General features: G+C 39.5%; 1 protein-coding gene across 1 annotated transcript; it reads left to right on the forward strand.

The window, feature by feature from the left end:
• Positions 1-6,856: 6,856 nt before the first annotated feature.
• LOC124148415 lies at positions 6,857-12,202 on the forward strand. Its single transcript, XM_046519496.2, has 2 exons — positions 6,857-10,194; positions 10,412-12,202. Exons 1-2 carry the CDS (start codon positions 9,367-9,369, stop codon positions 10,655-10,657), a joined length of 1,074 nt encoding a protein of 357 aa, XP_046375452.1. The 5' UTR covers positions 6,857-9,366; the 3' UTR covers positions 10,658-12,202.
• The last annotated feature ends 8,647 nt before the right edge of the window (positions 12,203-20,849 follow it).

Below are 20,849 nucleotides of genomic sequence, written 5' to 3' on the forward strand. Positions count from 1 at the left end.
TCGATCGTAGGTCTACCTTGTCGCACAAATTCTAAAATGGCTTGAAAGTTCACAAATACGTTCGTATGAGTAAGCTTCAGAAGAGGAGCGCAAATTAATAAGGTAAGGGTTTTAGAAAACGCTCTTTCTTGTTATCGTGGCGAGAAGATTTCTTTCAAAAAAGTTCAAGTCAGATCTCCTTTGTGTTGACATTCCTGCAGGTTATGTGTCATCAAGCATTGTTTTGTCCATGCAGCATCCATTGATACAATGAGCTAGTCTAATCTCGATGTCTCGATAGGCCTAGCCTTTGATATAAGTCTAATGTTACCATTGCATTGGGTTAGACTTGATCTCGTCAACAAAGAAAAGACGTCTATGTAAAATTGATAAATATGGAGATATATTTGGCCTGAATTCAGATTTTTAGATGATAAAACTTGCTAAATAAATGGAGATCATAGGTTATTAAACACAATTATCACCCCGAATTTCCAGATTACCATCCTAAAACATTTCCAAGTGGCATTAGGGGCTATCATTATCCATTCAGCAACACTCAACAACAAAAGTGTATAGTGTATTTTTCAAACAAGTAAAGTTTGGTTTTCATTATTGTAGTACATGTATGGAATCAAGTCACAAAAACGCAAATGCTACAGAAAAGCATACATTCCATGCAAATGTTGACTTTTATGCAAGCCCCATGCATTTCGTGTGCGTTAACGGGATTCCATATGCTTTGTTTAGCATCGTGCTGACAACAACCATTCAGAAAAACAACAAAATTACCCAATTATTCAACATTATGAAATGCCACGCTTGTCCGAAAACGAGCGTCTGCGAGCCATTTGTGTGCTTGAAGAAGGATCGAGTCAACGTGATGTTGCAAGACAATTTAACGTCTACAGAAATACCATTTGGTGTTTATGGCAACGTTGGCAACAGACGAATGCAGTCAGAGACCATCCTCGGAGTGGCAGGCCACGCGTAACCAATAATCGACAAGACAACTGGATTCGAACAACACACCTACGAAATCGATTCTATCCAGCAACAGTGACTGCAAGAAGCATCCCTGGCCTTCGACGATTATCTTCACAAACCGTACGTCTCCGCCTCAGATGTGCAGGGATTGTCTTCATTGTGTCATGGAAGAAGATCGGTTCTGGGGCGGCAGCGTTTTGGTATTGGGTGGGATTACAGCAAGACAGAGGACCCGTTTGATAGTGGTAGAGGTAAATCTCAATCTACCACGACGAGATCATCGGACCTGTTGTTCTACCGTTTTTGAGTCGTCATGGCGCCTTCGACGTCAACCACGTGTTCCACATGCTCCAGCAGATATGGACAGATATCCCACAGAACTTTGTGCGACGCCTGGTCCATTCCATGAGACGAAGATGTGTTGCTTGCATCGCAACCAGAGGCGGACACACACGCTATTGATTTGTAAATTGACATTTTGGCATGTTCATGTTTTTTTTAATGAAATCACGCAAGTCAGTATGACGAATTAAAACCATTTGAACACTTACAGGAGTCTTTTATCTGTTGCAAGCCGAAATTGTTTCAGATTTGGTAAAAACATAACTTTGCATTAAATCTTATTCAATGTCACAGTAACTTTTGTTGTTCAGTATATAAAAATCATGGCACATAGCATCATATGCCTATCTGGCTTGTAGGAATCCATAGCCAAGCTATCAGGTTGTAGCAGGCTTTGATGACTTCATAGCTGATCAGATATATATTCACAAGATTCAGATTCATGCCATTTTCATTACATTTCAACGATAGGCCTAATCTATGATATCAATACCAGTATTCAGAGACCTGATTTTATAAATACGTGATTTTAATCTCAATAAAATCCTTCCACCTTTAAGAACAAAACATAAATTTGACCATCTGTTGACTCTCAGAGTTGATGTCCAATGTTTCATTATGCACACTGGGATTACAGAGGGTCAACTGTGTTGGGTGGGGTGTGGGTCTGTCTAGCGGGCCTTATGCAGAAGAGGATTTGTCTGGCAATGGATATTTTGTAATAAGAAGAGTGTAATAGTTCATTTTATGTTGGTTCCATGTGATACCTCCAATGTTTAAGCCTTATGCAGAGGAAGATTTGTCTGGTGTGGCCCATTCTGTACTCTGTGATATGAACCTGTTCATTCAAACGTACCTTAATGTGGTACAATCGATATATATTCCAGACCAATTTTACCCGTGTATACCTGAAGGGTCAACTTTTTGTGGGTGTCTGGCGGGCCTTATGCAGAAGATGATTTGTCTGGCAATGGGTGTTATGCAATAAGTAGAGTGCAATTGTTCAATTTATGTTAGTTTCATGTGGTACCTCCAATGTTTAACCCAGCCCAAATTTTGGGACCCTCTCTGGGGGGTCTGGCGGACCTTATGCAGAGGACAATTTGTCAGGTATGGGCCGTGTTGTACTCAGTAACATGTACCTGTTGATCTAAACTTACTTTCATCTGGTACTTTGAATGTATACTCTGGTCAAATTTTACCAGAGTGTCCACTGAGTGCATTAAGGGTCAACATTTGGGGGTGTCTGGCGGGCCTTATGCAGCAGACGATTTGTCTGGCAATGGGGTTTTTATTCTTAGTAGAGTGAAATAGTTAATTTTATGTTGATTTCATGTGGTACCTCAAATGTTTAACCCAGCCCAAATTTTGGGACCCTCTTTGGGGGTGTCTGGCAGGCCTTTTGCAGAGGAAGATTTGTCTGGCGTGGCCCATTCTGTACTCTGTGAGATGTACCAGTTCATTTACACTTACTTTCATGTGGTACCTCCAATGTTTGATCCAGCCCTTGAATGGCCCCTTCTTTTGGGGGGCCAGGGGCCATACGCAGCAGGGGCTCCCCGGCAGACATCCATATATGAATATGTTGGGTTACACAGTAAATGTTCCTGTGTTCGGACATTGGTACCTTGTTCGTTTGACCAAAGTGCTCTGGGCTGCCGGTCTAAACCTAGTCTTACCCATCAAGGAGTGTTGATATTCCGACATCCAATCTTTATTCACCATTAATCTTTCGGGAGCTAGCGGATAACTGTTATGATCTTTATGTAACGAATTTGGATATTCAAAGGCAACTTCTAGTATGTCCCTTTATTCACATCATTCACATTGATATTATGGATATCATTCACTTCGATATCATCGACCCACTCAAAACCACCCATGGGTAAAGGTTGACTTATAGCCCATCCGTACAAATTGTTGGCGTCGAGATATAATATGTGCGTGTCGGGTTAACTCGGATCATATCCTTCCACTAATTTATTATTAACCTTAGAATACCTTTTCACTACCATCGATATACCACCTCTTAATCCTTTCTCAATAAACAAGTGCATATCGTAATCGGTGAGTAGTTTTAGTTCTACACCGGTCATCTTCAACAATGCATCCCACGATAGTCCGGGACTGGAATAGTACCATGCTGGATCCAAGCCGTATTGTTTTAAACATGTCTTTCTAAATATCTCAAATATATTGGCGAGTAACAGTACATTGGTTTTTAAGTACAGATCGTTATAATCACCTAAATTCTTACAACCTAATCTATCCCACACCGTCAGAGCGTGTTCTGATCGGCATCTGTTATTTTAGATTCTGTTAAGTTACTATAGAATGATTCAAGAGGTGGTAATTTAGTTTCGTTGAATCTAGTCCAATCATCCATATATTCGTAAGGATATACACCTTTTCTCAACAACAAATGACGAGTTAACCGATCGGTATATTGATTTGTTATTGCAAAGTCATCGGGATTGTTCACATTAGCTAAATTGTCCAGGGAAGATAACAGAAACTGTACTGAGTCTATGAATCTAAGCCCATTACTTTGCTTATTCTGGCTTTCCCATCCTTGTCCGTATAATGTATAGTTTTAGTCAACGAGAATGATATGTTATTTTCCATAATATTAGGAATGCATGTTAAGCCGCCGTCGGTCTTTGAGATAGCTTGCATGATGAGATGTGAATCATATCCTCTAAGGTTATGAAACACAACGGGGATGGGTATTGTTTGATACTTCATTTTTAGTTTCAAGTTACACTCGTTATGCGCGGCTCCCCGATAATTACCCGTGACGTGGCAATGATCTCTTACTGAATCCCTATTCAGGGGTTTATTACAAACATGACAACTCTTTGACTTCTTATAGGCCCTCCAATCATCCCTCGTCATACACATGGGTTTCTTACGCGATAAATTTTCCCTGATTATTCTCTCTTCGTTTTGATGATATTCTAGGAACTTTCCCGCTGCATCGGGACCTCTGTAAATCACGGGCGGGTTTGTTTTCCCATCATACCTTACAACTATATATCCAAACCCACAAGGAATATGTTCTTGAGTTTTGTACGTCAAACTATCTTGATTGCTTCGGTTGGTATTTTCTATAGGTTTGATAAGTGCTTCGAAGTCAGCGTAAATTACGTACGGTTCTTGCATTTGATTACAATAATGTTCAAATTTTAATATATTTTCCCCCTCTTTTGGCATATCAATTCTGATAGCATTCTGTCCAACACCTCTGCAGTCTTCTTTATGCGCTTCTAATAGATCTTGTCTGCAGTACCCATGCAGGCATCTTTCGCAGAAATATTTCTTTTCCGTATGTTTTGTTTGATCGCATAATAGCCTGCTTAAACTCTTTATCCACGTATAATGATATTTACCATCTTTTTCGATCAGAAATGAATTGATTCTGGGAATAAGTTCTGGAGCGGAGCTTATCCTGTGTACAACAATTCCTTTAGAAGAATGTCCGAAAACATTTATGGCTAAATTATTTTGCTTTTCCGCCTTATCAATTTGTGATATTGGTGTAGGTTCGTCTATACCATCGAGGTTTAGTCCATGGTTTTGAGGATAGCTAGAAGGTCTATCCGGATGTTTGTCTACGGGGAACAATGCAGATCTTATCATCATTCTGAAACAGTCATCACCTTTATTTTTTACATTAATTATGGCTTTTTTCTTTTTATAATACAGGGGTAAATCTATATAAGATCCACCTTTGAAAGGCATATAATTTGCTATATCTAAATATAAACTATCGATTCTATCCACACCCCAACCCGAACCTCAATTAGTCCAGCGTTCTAAAGTTTCCTGTATCCTCTGAATTGATGTATCTAATGATGTGTTTATAGTATCGGATACGGTTATAACTTCTTGATTGCTTCGGAAATATGGTTTGGTATATTCAGTGCTATCGTCTGTGTTACTTTCACTCAATGACATTTTAATCGTCAGCTGGTATTTTATACTATTTAAATCATCTAAATCCTCGTTAATTTTGCTCGATACGATGGGCTTAACATCATTAACATCCATGATAGAATTAATATGCATCTTCCAACCTCTTAGATATTTACCAACGCCGTCTGTGGGTACGAATTTTAACTCATCAACAGTGGGTTTATCAACATCATCGGGTTGATTATTCTCTAGTAAAGCGATCAATTCAGCTTTTCTCATTCGAGAATAACCTCTCAGCCCACTGTTTTTGCTTGAGCTTTGAGTTCTCTAACAGTCTGGGCTTTGTTGTATTCCAAACCGAGTAAATCAATCAATTCAGCTTTTCTCATTCGAGAATATCCACGTAGACCACGTTGCTTTGCCAAAGCTTTCAGCTCTCTGACAACATTGTGATATATAAATACATGTGAACTAATGTTCATTATGTCTTCCATAATGTAATACCTAAGGAGATATTTAAGTCTAACATAATATAATATGGCATATCCAATACAGCCCGTAATAATAAAATGTTGTGAAAGAATGAGGATTTCAAGCCACATTATTACATAATAATAACCGCTAATGTTCAATTTATCGTATTTTTGCTATTTTTGCGATATTTTTGCTATAATTTTGCTACATTTTGCTAAGCAATTGCATAAGCAGCTGGTTGATCTTTTTTTAATACGAGTTTACAGTGCTTCGTTGCTGCTAACAGTTTTCTGACTTTATCTCGTTCGGGCTTGGTATAAATAAGTCATTTTCACGTAAACATTCCTCACATGCATCTCGGTCTTTGCAATGAAACAGGGCTACCCCTTTGGTTTGCTCTCTTAGATCTTTCAGGACAGAGTTGTAGTTTTGAGTAAGTACCCAAACGCTATGCTGAGTATGTCGACTGGAGAATGCTAAATATGAAAGGATATCTTTCTTTTTGGTTAGTTCTTAACTCGCACTGCAATTGTCTATTACGAAAAGGGTTGATTCGCCTTTGTATTTTTCGTGACATACTCGTAAACAGTCTTGTAAACGATCGCCCGGATCAACTTTGTACACCCCGGGATTATTCATTACCCAATCTCTCGATAGGTATGTTTTATTAACGCTTATAGTCGGGCACAGAATAATAATATGGTCGAAAACACCCCGATAATGACTTTCTAAAATATCTAGAATAAAAGCTGTTTTTCCACAACCCATTTGCCCGCAGATGATAGCGCAGTGCGGATCTTTAGGTAAAAGATTATCAATAGATTGCTTGCACGAATCTTCCATTCTGTATATTAAGTTGCGCATCCATAATCAGGTTCAAATATATGTTTAATTTACCAGCCAATTCCTGGAGCTTCGTTATCTGTATAGTGACACCCTCGCTGGCATTTTCTATTCTCCTCCCACTACCGTGTAGTTGGTCATCATCCTTGGTTCGCATGTTGAGCCATAGTTTTTTAATCTCATCCCATTGTTGATACGCTAGCATTCCTTGACTATATAGTTGATTAGGCACGCCCTCGATAGTCAATTCTACTTTTGTAATCTTGGGATTGTAGAACTTCTCGGTTTTTCTTTTAAATGCATTGGAGGGTGTAATGATAAGTGTTAATGTCAACAGAAGTCCATTAATCTATATTAAGTAGTCATACCCAAGCAGTATCTAGTAGCTAAGCCAACGAGAGTGCTCTCCCTTGAGCTGTAACAAGATGGCCACCATGCTGACCACATGGTCTGAATAAAAGGGCTTTTTAACACGAAGTAACTTTCTTCAGTTATTGTTACAAACCACTACATGGTGTCAGAAGTAAGTCTACCCATCAAAGAAGTTACTGACAACGATAATGAATAACTTGGAGCCTCCCAAACCTTTGGAACTTGCTGGAAATGTGAGTGAAAACTGGCGCCGTTTCAAGCAAGCATGGGAATGCTACTACACCATTACTGTTGATGGTAAAAACAAACCTGATGTCTACAAGTCATCTTTATTGCTGCATAGCATTGGAGAAAATGCAAGAGAAGTATTTAATTCTTTTTAATGGGCTGAAGAGGAAGATGAACAGAAAGTTGAAAAAATCTTAGAAAAATTTGAGCAGTACTGTGTTCCCAAAAAAAATGTGACATTTGAGGGATACAAATTTTTTACATGTTCACAAAAGGCAGAACAGACAATAGATCAGTATGTTAGTGAATTGCAACAAAAAGCTAAATCTTGTGAATTTGGACAACTCAAAGACAGTTTGGTTAGAGACAGAATAGTGTGTGGCGTGTACAACAGTGCTTATTGAGAGAAATTACTGCGTGATGATAGATTAACTCTTTCAAAAGCAATAGACACATGTCGTGCTGCAGAAATGGCAAGTTGTCAAGCTAAAGAAGTACGAGAAGATTGTGCAGTTCATTACATAAAATCCAAACCAAAGTCAAAACCAAAACAGAAAATGAACTACAAGCAAACAAGTAAACAAGAAACAGTAAAACAAGAGCTTTGTGGACGGTGTGGAAGAAATCATACCCCAAAACAGAAATGTCCAGCATCTGGTCAAAAGTGTTTGAAATGTGGTCTTCTCGGACATTTTGCTACACAATGTAGATCTCATTCAGGTCGATCCTGACGTGTCTATGATATTGATGCAGAAGCATGTGATTATCCACCAGAAGATGCAGAATTCTTCGTTGATGTTGTGGATACAGACAGTCAGAGGGTCTCTAACTTAAAGGCTTGGATGATGTCACTTGACATAAATGTAACACAGGTACCCCTCAAACTTGACAGCGGCTCAGACATGATCCTCATCAGCTTGTCACAGTGGAATAAACTAAAATACCAGCCACCATTTGAACCTCCTAAGATGAGCCTAAAAGCTTATGGTGGAATTGACATACCTGTTGAAGGACAGGCAGAGCACACAGTCACCTACAAAGGTAAACCAAACAAGACTGTATTCATGGTAACGCCAGACAACAATAGATGTACCCTTGGTGTGGAGGATTGTGAGAGACTGAACTTGGTTCATAGAGTTTACAAAATCAATGTTTACAAAATTTGAACAGCCAGAATTCTACAAATAAGTGAATATCAAGATGTATTCAAAGGGCTTGGATGCTTGCCTGGTGAACATACCATAACAGTTGACAAAGAAGTCACACCAGTCATAGAAGTTTGTAGAAAAGTGCCGTTTGCTCTCCATGATCAACTTAAAGAAGAGTTGAACAGAATGAAATCACTTGGATTGATCACAGAGGTTACAGAACCTACTGAATGGGTTAGTTCGATGGTGATTGTACACAAGAAACAAGGGAAATTGAGAATATGCCTAGATCCTCGCAATTTGAATCTAGCAGTTCAGAGAGAACACTATAAACTCCCAACTCGTGAAGAAGTGATGTCGCAGTTTGCTGGTGCTAAAGTGTTTAGCAAGCTGGACGCCTCCTCAGGCTTTTGGCAAATGAAGCTAGATCATGCCAGCTCAATGCTGACAGCATTCAACACACCATTTGGGAGATACCGTTATCTCAGACTCCCATTTGGTATTTCAAGTGCGCCAGAAGTGTATCATCGAACCATACATCAACTCTTCGAGCACATTAGAGGTGTAGACACCAGTATGGATGACATGATCATCTTTGGTAAAGACACCAGAGAGCACAACGAGCGACTGAAAGCAGTACTTCAGAAGTGTAGAAACAGTGGTCTGAAATTGAATAGAGAGAAATGTGAAGTGGGTGTCACAGAGCTTACCTTCCTGGGAGATAGAATTTCTGTTGATGGACTCAAACCAGACCCTAACAAGGTGAAAGCCATCATGGATCTTCAGAAACCCACAGAAAAGAAGGAACTGCAACGGTTCCTTGGGATGGTTAATTACCTAGGAAGGTACATTCAAGACCTCTCAACAAAATCAGCACCACTTAGGCAGCTGTTGGCAAAAAGACAGTCATTGGTCTTGGTCTCATGAACAGGACAAATCATGGGAAGAACTTCGAAACCTCATTTCACAAAGACCGGTTCTTCAATTCTATGATACCAAGAAACCCATCAAAGTGTCTACAGATGCATCAAAACATGGACTTGGTGCCATACTGCTGCAACAACATGAAGATGCATGGATGCCAGTAGCATATGCGTCAAGGGCGATGACCACTGCAGAGACTCACTACGCACAGATCGAGAAGGAAGCACTAGCAATGTGTTTTGGAGCTGAACGGTTCCATCAATATGTGTATGGGAGAAAGTTTCTCGCAGAAACTGACCATAAACCACTGATTCCCATCTTCAAGAAAGCTCTGAATGACTGTCCTCCACGCATTCAACGTTTCCGTCTTCGCATGCAGAAATATGACATGGAGGTAATGTACACTCCTTGTCGAGAGATGTATGCAGCAGATACCCTGTCAAGGAACTTTCCTAGTGATCAATCACCCACCAGTACAACTGAAGCAGATGTACAAATGTATGTTGACAGTATCTTGTCAACAGTGCAGGTGTCAACCGACAGATTCGCACAGATCAGAGCAGAAAGCAACATAGATCCAGAAATGACAGCTCTAAAAGCAATCATCTTGACAGGTTGGCCTAATGAACATTCACAGTGCCCAAGAAACCTGGATGATTTCTGGAATTATCGAGATGAACTTTCATGTATTGACGGAGTAGTCTTCAAAGGCAACCGCATCGTCGTGCCCAAAGGTATGCGGAAACTGATGTTGCAGAAAATACATGCAGGACATCTGGGTCAAGAAAAATGCAAGCAGAGAGCTAGAGAAGTTCTATTCTGGCCTCGAATGAATCATGACGTAGATGTCATGGTAAGTGGATGTGAGACCGTCTTTAGAAAGACAGCCTTAACAGACCATGCAGGCAGCAAAGATCACAACGTCGCTTTGCTTTCTGAAGCAAAGTCGGCAGATGAACCACTCCAGGCTCTATTTGACAAGGTAAATTTAATATGTTTATATAAAACGTATATATAAAAACGAATATGACTATCTTTACTGTCTTCAATTATATTATGATATAATAATAAAATACAATCGTTCGTGAGATTTATATGACTATCGTTACTGTCTTCAATTATTTATATAATAATAAAATACAATCGGTCGTGAGATTTATTTTTACAAATATTTTGACAAATATCATTTTTAATTACAGAGTACTGAGGAAGCCGACAAGGCAGTGATCACCCTGTTAAGGAACGTTTACTTCGTTGCTTCGGAAAACCTGCCCCTCCAGAAATTTGAATCTCTCAACAACCTTGCTGAGTTACACGGGGCAAAATCACGTCAAAGCTCTACAGAGAGGATACGGCAGCGTCTGAATTCGTTACTATTATCTCGGATCTCATTGAGGAGGAACTGCTTGCGGAGATTTGTGCGAGTCCAGCGATTGCTATCATAACTGATAAAAGTACCGACCTATCCAGTGAAAAACATTTAATACTATATATCTGTTATTTGAAAGATGGTGTCTTGTCTATCAAATTTGTCAAATTGTTACGTGTGCATGCTGCTGATGCTCAGAGCATTACTTCTGCATTGTTGGCTTTTTTTAAGACTTCTGGTGTTGCGTTGGGGAAAGTGTATGGGATGGGCTCAGATGGTGCTGCTGTTATGTTAGGCAAACGGGGTGGTGTGGCTGTGAACATCAAGGATTTCTGTCCTCATCTTGTTGAGATGCATTGTGTTGCACACAGACTGGCTTTGGCATGTGTGGATGTTGCGAAAGCAGTGAAGGAGGTCTCATATTATGAGAGTACATTGAACACCATTTTTTTCATTTTTCAACCGTTCGCCAAAGTGTTTGTCGAATCTCCAGATGTGGCAGGATCTCCTGGACGAACCTCAAGTAAGACCATCGGAAGTACATCGTGTGAGATGGTTGTCCATGACATGAGCAATTGACAACTGTTCTAAAGCTTTGCCTGTCCTTATTGCCATGCTTGAGGATAATAGTGACACGGACATGATGGCAGACTCTTTACTGCGACAATTGACTACCTACAAATTTAGATTTTTGACAGCTTTCTGACAGGACGTTTTTGGTATGATAGGGACTGTAAGTAGGGCTTTACAGACACGTGACTTGACCTACGGTGACATATGGAGGACTTTCGACGCTTTTCTAGATGGACTTAAGGGACAGTACCTGACCGAAACTCCGACGTATGGACCGAAGTTACGAGAATTTCTGGCGAAGACTGACGATTCTGACGAGTTTGAAAGTGTCAAAATGACGAGATCACATCATGACAGAACACTGACTGATAGGGCTAGGGACTGCGTACAGGTTTTAGTTGACAATGTGATGGACAGATTCCCCGACAACGAACTATACAGTGCATTTGGTGCACTTGACCCAACAGGCTTCCCTGACAACACACGTGACTTGGCAAGTTATGGGGACGAGAGTATAGCGACTTTAGGACGCCATTACGGTAGCAGACGACAAGGACATACACCTGTTGACAAAGACGCTCTGGAGAGAGAATGGGGGATATTTTGGCCTTTGGTGTACAACAATTACAGACAGTTGACATATGGACAGATGTTAGTTACTGCCTATGCTTCTAAATTGACGGAACAATTCCCTAATGTAGTGAAACTAATGGAAATTGGACGCATTTTGCCTGTATCCAGTGTAGAGTGTGAGCGAGGTTTTTCCAAACAAAACCTCATCAAGACTCGACTAAGGTGCTCTTTGACGACGGAAACATTGGACAGACTGATGCGGATTTCAATTTGCGGACCAAGACTGAAGGACTTTGACCCTAGACCGACGCTACGACGATGGAAGGGCAGACGACATAGACATTTGTACAGCTGCAACGAATCGATAGCCAAGATATTGAAACCAACCTGTCGATAGATGATGCGGGAAAAGTATGGCATTGTTATTATTAATATTTATATTTATGCATGTAAATAAAACTACAAAGAACATGTATATCGTGTTTTTATTGTTTATATATTATGAATACGTCATATACATATGAAAGGTCTTACTGAAATACGCTACGCGATTTGAAGGGGGCGTGGCCTAAACACAAATGTCCGATTGGGATTTTAAATTTTCCGGACCCCTGGTGAGACGTGCTTGAACTATCATCATCGTCATCAACCTGAACCACTATCACCTCACCCAGTAGCTACTCAGCCATGGCAGTATGTCTCCACTGATCTTTTTGAACTCTACTCAAAAGACTATCTATTAGTTTTGGACACATACTCTAACTTCCCAGAAGTCATTGCTTTGCCAAAACAGTCCAGCCAAGCCGTCATCAAAGCACTACGATCCATATTTGCCAGACATGGTTCACCAGTTGAACTGTTCAGTGATAACGGACCATGTTATGCGAGTGCAGAATTTGCAGATTTTGCTGTTGAATGGGACTTTAAACACTCTACATCTAGTCCTAAATACCCCAAGTCAAACGGTCTTGCAGAACGCACAGTCCAGACTGTCAAAAACATCATGAAAAAGTGCATAGACAGTGGTGAAGATCCTCATCTAGGACTGCTCACCTATCATACCACACCTCTAGCTGGTAGTTTCTCTCCATCGCAGCTGTTAATGAATCTCCCACTGAAGAAAGATCTCCTTCAGTCAAGTACACCTGATCCAGATCAAGTCATCAAACACAAGCTGGTTTCGAAAGAGGAACAAAAGTACTACTTCGACCAGAAAGCATCTCCTCTACCTCTACCCCAGTTAGAACCAGGTAGCAGTGTGAGAGTGTATCAAGACACAAGTAATGACTGGAAAACAAAAGGTAAAATAGTGCAAAAGGTAGCACCAAGATCCTACCTTGTGCAAACAGAGGGAGGTGGAAGACTGAGAAGAAATCGCCGTGATCTCCTCCTTACTCCTCATGACAACACACCTCGCATTACAACTAACCAGCCTGCAACAACAACAACTACTACAACTTGCTTGACAACTCCCGAAGCACAGCAGAATGGTACTACAACACAATCTGGCCGAGTCATCAACAAGCCATCTCGTCTGATCGAAACTGAGTGATGTGTGAATTCTGAACTGTTAAAGTTTCATGTTTCGGAAGTTGATTTTCAGTGGACTAGGTTTTTGTCAGAGACTTTAATTTTAAGTTCTAAAGTTAAGAGAATGGCAAGCCATCATAAATGTGCAAACTGAATGACAAGAAGAGACACTCATCAGGAAGGAACTGAACATGATCAATTTGACATGATGTGTCATTTCAAGCACTCATTGATAAAAAAAGAAAAGAAATTAAACTTATCTATTGTTGATGTGCTTAGCCAGGCTTTTAAGTGTTTACATTGTTACCAGTTTAATTCAGAGTTTATATAATGTTAATTTCAACTTAGAAAGGGAGATGTAATGATAAGTGTTAATGTCAACAGAAGTCCATTAATCTATATTAAGTAGTCATACCCAAGCAGTATCTAGTAGCTAAGCCAACGAGAGTGCTCTCCCTTGAGCTGTAACAAGATGGCCACCATGCTGACCTAATGGTCTAAATAAAAGGGCTTTTTAACACGAAGCACCTTTCTTCAGTTATTGTTACAAACCACTACAGAGGGGTCCTCGAACAGCATTAAAATACCCTTCAACGATCTCGTTGGGACGTTTAGATTGATATTCCACGTCATATCATTTTTGTTCCTTGAGATCTTTCGATGTCGAAGCACGCGATCGTACAAAATGGCTAAACTTCCGGTATACTGGTTACGAATTTGTCTGGCTAATTCAGGATCTTTTATCATATCATACTCCAGTGAGATATTGTCAATGGAATAGCTAGCATCTTCAGCAGCTCTGATTACTCTACCATAGTCATTAAAAGTGAGTTCGTATTCTAACCTATCACCTAGGGATGCTTGATGTGACTATCTAGTAATTCAAAGTCGAGTGGAATATAGAATCGGTTACCTAATGCGCCGGCAACAGCGAGATCTTTTACGACGGTATTATCACCACCCACACGCAGTCTCAATGTGTTCCGATTACAAATACCTTGGTACTGTAAGTTTTCCCGCTCTTTATCCGTTCTCCAGAGATCCATGTAACAATAGTATACATTGCTATCATCCATACTCAAAACTTCATTACCGCTAATTTTAATTGCGATTTTCTTAACGATAGCACGACCTATGTTCTGAACAGGCTCCCTGTTAACGTTGGTAGAAGTCAAACTAATCGTAAATGTTAGTCGGACAGTTCCCGGAACTAACATATCGTGTGGGCCGAGATTAGGAAAGTGAACCAGAAGCGTTTGATTCTGATCAATGGTACTCGGGTTATTACCGGTAGTTATAGTTACAGACTGGCGAATTGCTTTGACCCCTAATGGATCTCGAAGTCTACGTTGTGGGTTTAACTTGCGTCCGTATTGCGAAGACATTGTTATATTGAAATTATGTAACCTTATGTTTAATATAAAAATGGATGATTTTAATCTAGATGACTTTGATAACCCTAGTACAACCGAAGAGGGTACTGATGAAACCAGCTTTACGAATCTTAACGATGAACTTTTACAATCAACCGTTAATGATTATTACGATACCTTTAAAGATGTTAGCCCAATTGGTCGTGACTATTCAAAGTTTACGATAGATAGTAAAGGAATATTGTGACTGAGTGGCTCTCCAGATATTGATCTTATGAATTCTCGTACTCATAAGCCCCTAGCCTTGTCTACGATAGCCAGTGAACACGGCATCAACATTGTTCGTAATGAATTAGGTTTTGTAGACTACTCACGAGAAAAACTTGCTGCGAAGACTACTAAGGTTCTTAGGACTGTGCATACTGAACTTGGTAACATAGATAAAGATAATTTGGAAGAAAGCTTGAAGCTGGCCTCGGACGGGCTCGGAGAAATCTTGGATACCTACTACGATAATTCCACGGTCAGTGTATCACCATATTCAGAGTTCAGTATTAGGGTATTACGAGGTCTTGACAAGGCAATGCAAACAATGCGGGGAGAACTCATCAATAATATATCCAAGCTATCCGAACTCGACAAGCATATAGCTTATGAGAAAACAAAACTTGAACAGGCAGGTGATGAATTCAGTAGACGCCGCGTTGCAGAAACATTGCGTTACTTAGAAGATGAAAGATCGGCCCGCCTTGAGGCTGCTTCCAGTAATAGAAAGGCACTTCGTTCACAAATCAGTCTAATTCGACAAACTGTCGATCAAGTCCTCAATGATGACACTACACTGGCCGATAAAATTAAAACATTGTTCAGAGAACAGGGGATAACCATTACCAGTATTTTAACTGCATTGGGATTCATTATATCGACTTTGACTCTTGTGTTAACCGGTGGTACAGGAGGTGGCACACCACCCAGTGATAAAAAGGGTGTAAAAGAGTGGATAAAAAAACATTTAAAAGCATTAGGTTCGGCACTGGGAAAGCCGCGTCTGCACTTCCCGGTATAATAGGGAGTATTGTTTCCTGGCTCTTAAATTTATTAGCTAAGACCACCACTTGGCTTAGTCAAAACTTTTGGGCACTGATCGTAGCAATTGCAGGGCTGTTGTACGTATCCGCTAAGAACTATTTAACCAAATCAGTTCATTAAGAACTATTTAACCAAATCATGAGTAAACCAGCCGCGACTCCACCTACTATAAGCGCTGTTTTTTCATCGATATGTTGTTGATTTTTAGCTGCAAGATGTGGTGGCACTTGTGGTTGTGCATTAGTAGATGGCTGTGAAACGTGGTGGCTGTGGCTTGACTATTCCCGTTTTGCCTGTTTGTTTTCGTTATTAATTCAGTATTAATATCTGAATTTATACCTGGTTTTTGTTGATCGGTAGCAATAACAATTGTATTATTATAACCGATCACTTTACCGATCTTAAGTTCCATATTACTCGGAGATATGTATAGTCCTGGCGCATAAACGTAGTCTACTTTGGATTGAGCGTACTGTAATACATTTTGATAACGTTTTATAGAAGATGATATGTCAACTGGTGAATTAATAGCATCCTCTACATTTGCAACAAACCGTTTTTGTGCATCGAGCGCCGTCCCAGAACCCATTATTCCCGTTCGTGTTTGCGATTGTGCACCAAGAATTGCCCATACATAAGTTCTTATTGATTTAACTGATTATAACTCTTACAACTCCTGGGTTACTAAATTCTTTCTGTTTTATCATTAAGAAATTCATTCCAAGCATTTCCAGGTGGTTGCTCAACCTTTAGGACGGTGAAAGCAACACCACCCTTAAATTTCATAGATCATCTCTCCACTCGATACTCGAGAGAGCAAAGCTCGGAAGAAGCCGACCCCCATCGCTGACTTCTTTAACAGAGGAGTGTGCACCAGCGTACGGAATACCTAGACCATGGTTAACTCCACTCAGACGCCAATCTTTACTCGTAGAAACATTAAATTCCTGACAAATATGTTCGAATGCCCACCTATTGTACGGATTATTTGATGCATTCCATGATCGATCCTGCGGTAATTGGGCACTAATTTCTTTAAGTATACGTCTAATCTGATAGTACACATGAAATGATAAAACAGACTTATTTAGTTCAAATCCTGGAGCATAAAGAGATACACCACATCCTGTTGTTGCACACCATATGGCAAAGTTTAACTGATTCTGCCAAAATTGCATTGGATTGTGGAACCAATCGTGCACCATTTTATCGCTAGTTGCCGTGACCCTGTATTTTTCAAAGATACCAGGGAATTCAACAAAACAAATTAGCACCAGAGCCACTTACTAAAATCGACTGATTAGTAATGTAAGTTGATTTCATATTTAAGTTATGATATAGTATCTTTGTATATTTAATATGTATGTTACACTCCCAGGAATAACAAATGGTCAGTCTATTCAACTGCTTCATACTATCGATAACTCAGATGGACAACTTGAAGTCGCTCTATGCGATGTAACGTATTACCCACGGTGGACCAATATAAATGCTGTGAAAAGACATAATAAGATGTTTATAATAGGTGAAAACAATCATATTGACAAATACATTACTATACCTATTGGGTATTACAGTGTATGCTCACTCAATGATGAAATTTTTAAGCCTAATGGAATTAGTCTCACACAAAATGAGTCGAATGGGATGCTGATTTTAAGCGCTGAAGAAAAGGAAATATTTCTTGAAAAGAACTTAGCAATTACACTTGGATTTAGAGGAGAAATAACATTAGTCGAGACAACATTTGGGGGATATGAATTACCCTATTTAGTTCCCTATAAAGAGTTGTGCATCCATCTTGATCAAATAAGCATGACGGATAAAATTCAACTAGAAAGTCCTTCAACACTACTCAGAGCTGTTCCAGTCAAAGATGAAAAATACAATAGCGGTAGAACGGAATCTTTCTCATCATTACAATATAAAAAATTAAAGCGTGGTATTATTTCAGACCTCAAAATTTCTGTATTAGATGTAAAACATCAACCTGTACATATAGGATACTTGAGTGTAACACTCCATATTATAAATAATGGTTGATTCATCAGGCCCTGGAACACTCAGACAATGTAATACAATTGCGCTTTCCGATCTCGGAGTCACAGAAGGATTCGGTAGACCCGGTACCGATGGTAAGTTATACGCTTTACACTTACAAGATAATGTATACAAGTGGAAAGACGTTGTATTCACAGGTAATCTAGAAGATTTAAGCGATGTCGACGTTTGTAGACTCAATAAAAACACTTCGTATAATCTTACTCGCAAAGATGATAATAAATGGACTATGATCGGAGCAAAAATCGAGTGGCTACTTAATATCGTCATTACCCCACCATATGTGATGACGGGTAAGGCACATAATTTAACTAAGATAATAAATAGTGGGGTCGTACTCGGGGCTTATATCCCCTCAAAACGAAAAAGTGTGTTAGTCTCCCCCCTGCCAGAAAACCCAGGTTATATGTTATTTAGTCGTCCGGCATCAAAAAATGTTAGTTTAAATTTGGTTACTGAATTCAATGATATTAAAGATATCTTGAGTGCAGTACCTGATCTTTCTACGCTTATTATTGAAGTCTTGTTCAGAGATGCACCAAAAGATGCCTTTGAAATATTACCAGTTCTATCGATTAAATGGCTCAAGAAACACCAACGTCAATGTTGCAGTATTATTTATATGGGAGTATCACCCGTTGCAACCCTTGAGGGAGTCCAAATTATTAAAAGTGACAGCATTTCTCTTACTAAGATATTCATGCCGTATAATATACATTTAATAAGGTTGATGTATACTCTCAAAACATTGAAGCAAGACCAATTAAAGACTATTATATGATATAATAATAATATACACTATGGGTTTATATCCGGCGCTCGATGAAAAGATGGACACTGTTGATGGATTTCGATTACATCAAATAAGCGACATAAAACATCGAATAGAGAAGGAGAGGGAGTTGAGACTTGGATTGTATAAAAAGTATCGCAGAGCCGTGAATGCTCTCGAAGGAGTTGATACCGCGCTTGTAACGGCTAGCATGGGACTCGGTGTAGCCGGTGTTGGTTTATTATCAACTTTAATCACCGCGCCTATCGTACTTGGCATGGAAATAGCCGCCAGAGTCTCAGGACTGGCAGGAATTACAAACCAACAAAGGGAGAACTCGAAAAAGCTATCGAAACATTTATGCTCAGGGACAAAATTATCAAATGGAGAGAATTACCACAAGGTATATGTATTATGTCAGTGATGTCAAACCAACCAAATACGGTTATCAATTGTTTCTTTCCAATTACCAAGAAGAGTATATAGTCTGGTCTCCTAGTAAAATGAATGAAGAACTCAGTAAAAATGTTGAGTATCACTTTGTTAAAAATAATGGTATACGTATGAATAAAAATAATAGAGAATATTTTCATTACAATTTAGTTTAGACTCATGACGATCGTTGAATCGCATCAGCGTTTACACATAAAAAATCCTCCCTGTAGTGGTGGTATAGGTATATAAATCTGGCTCCAGTGGAAGTGGTCCAGAATCCCCATTACCTATACCACTCTATGTTTGTGGGTTTGAATCCCAGTTAATCAAGTTTCTAGGTTTATCAGCACTTTACTATGCCCGTGGGTTTCACCAAAGTGGTAAATGTCTAAGACCTGCATCACTTTGGGCTTTCCTCCCACATTTAGCTGACACACCTTAATATAACTTAATATAACTAATACTCTTAAACACAACTCACACACTCACTATCTGTGTAACATCCGATGACCACAACAATGAGCTATCATATTGTAGATTCAGAAATCGAACAATAGTTTATCATTGTTAATAATTCTAAGAATACTATCTCTATTATATTTGTGCCATAAATCCTGTATTTTGGGCAACAACAAAATATTCTTGGTTCTCAGGCACCGCCGCATCATCATAAAGTCTGCCGCACGTTTCGTTTTTATTTCCATTTTCCAACGAAAAAAATCCTTAAATGTTCCGCGTCTCGAACACACGACCTCAACTGTGAAATGCTACAATACTTAAAACAATGCGATCCAATATAACTTGCAGTTACTTCCCTTTTCATGCACACTGCCAAGCTCCTTCCCAGCGCGTGACACCTTCGTTACACTCACGGTTACATCGCTGCCACCAGTGGGCGCGGCCATTACAAGAATCTTGAAATTTGCCCTCTAACCCCAAACGTAGTAACGTTGATATTTTTGTTTATGTCTTTGGGAATGCCATCATATTTCATTTTGAAAAGGTTTACGACTGACCATGTTTTCCAGATGAATTTACTTTGTTGTTTTAATAATCAAATTGGTTCGAGATTGCAGACTAACGGAAAATCAACCAACTTCTCCGTTACATTCTTACTATATCAATAACACGATAGTTTAAATGAAACAGAAATTCAAATTGACAAACGAAGAAAGTAATTTAGCAGCGATAAGTGTATTCGGCGTCACGACAGTCGTCACTTGTTTGTAAACATAGCGGTCATTCGGTTGCGAGTTCAACTCCAAGCATGGTTGTGGCCACCTATTCAATGTGGGGAGTTTTGACTGGTGGCAGCGATAGTATAGAGGAGCTTGGCACACTGCTTTACTGCGCATCTCGTGTGTTGTGGTCATGGCGGCAATAGGAGTTTGTGTGCTTGCTTTGCTGTTTGCAAATTTGGTCAATGAAAACATTAAATTTGCAATACAACTTCACTCGAAATGATGATGGTATTCAAATACAAATTCAATGGTATTTGTGTACTGTATGAGGGACAATGCAGAGGTTATTTGTCTCGTAAAATAAGCGGGAAATCGATGCTAATTTACATACCCCGGCTATATAAAGCGAATCGGGATATAGCACATCACTAGTGCATACAAAATCTCTACATTTGCAATAAAAATGTGTTTGTCTTCCGCAGAAGAAAAAAATTACATCGTAGCCCTGAAGCGAATTCTCAGAACACGGAACAGATTATATCAACACATAATCAAATTCAAAATTACAAATTAGAGTCCTACAAGATGTGAAACAGAATCTGGATATTGTACTGGTGTCTTTATATGGGCCAGGGGCGGTCGGGTAGCCTAGTGGTTAAAGCGTTCACTCGTCATGCCGAA

Source organism: Haliotis rufescens, unplaced genomic scaffold (assembly GCF_023055435.1).
Source record: "Haliotis rufescens isolate VD_foot unplaced genomic scaffold, xgHalRufe1.0.p SCAF_19, whole genome shotgun sequence".
In the NCBI taxonomy this organism is placed as follows: Eukaryota; Metazoa; Mollusca; class Gastropoda; order Lepetellida; family Haliotidae; genus Haliotis; species Haliotis rufescens.

Coding starts and splice junctions, on each gene's coding strand:
- LOC124148415 (XM_046519496.2), top strand. CDS start 9,367: ATGCCAGTAGCATATGCGTCAAGGGCGATGACCACTGCAGAGACTCAC. Junction 10,195..10,411: donor TCCAGGCTCTATTTGACAAG/GTAAATTTAATA, acceptor TTTTAATTACAG/AGTACTGAGGAAGCCGACAA.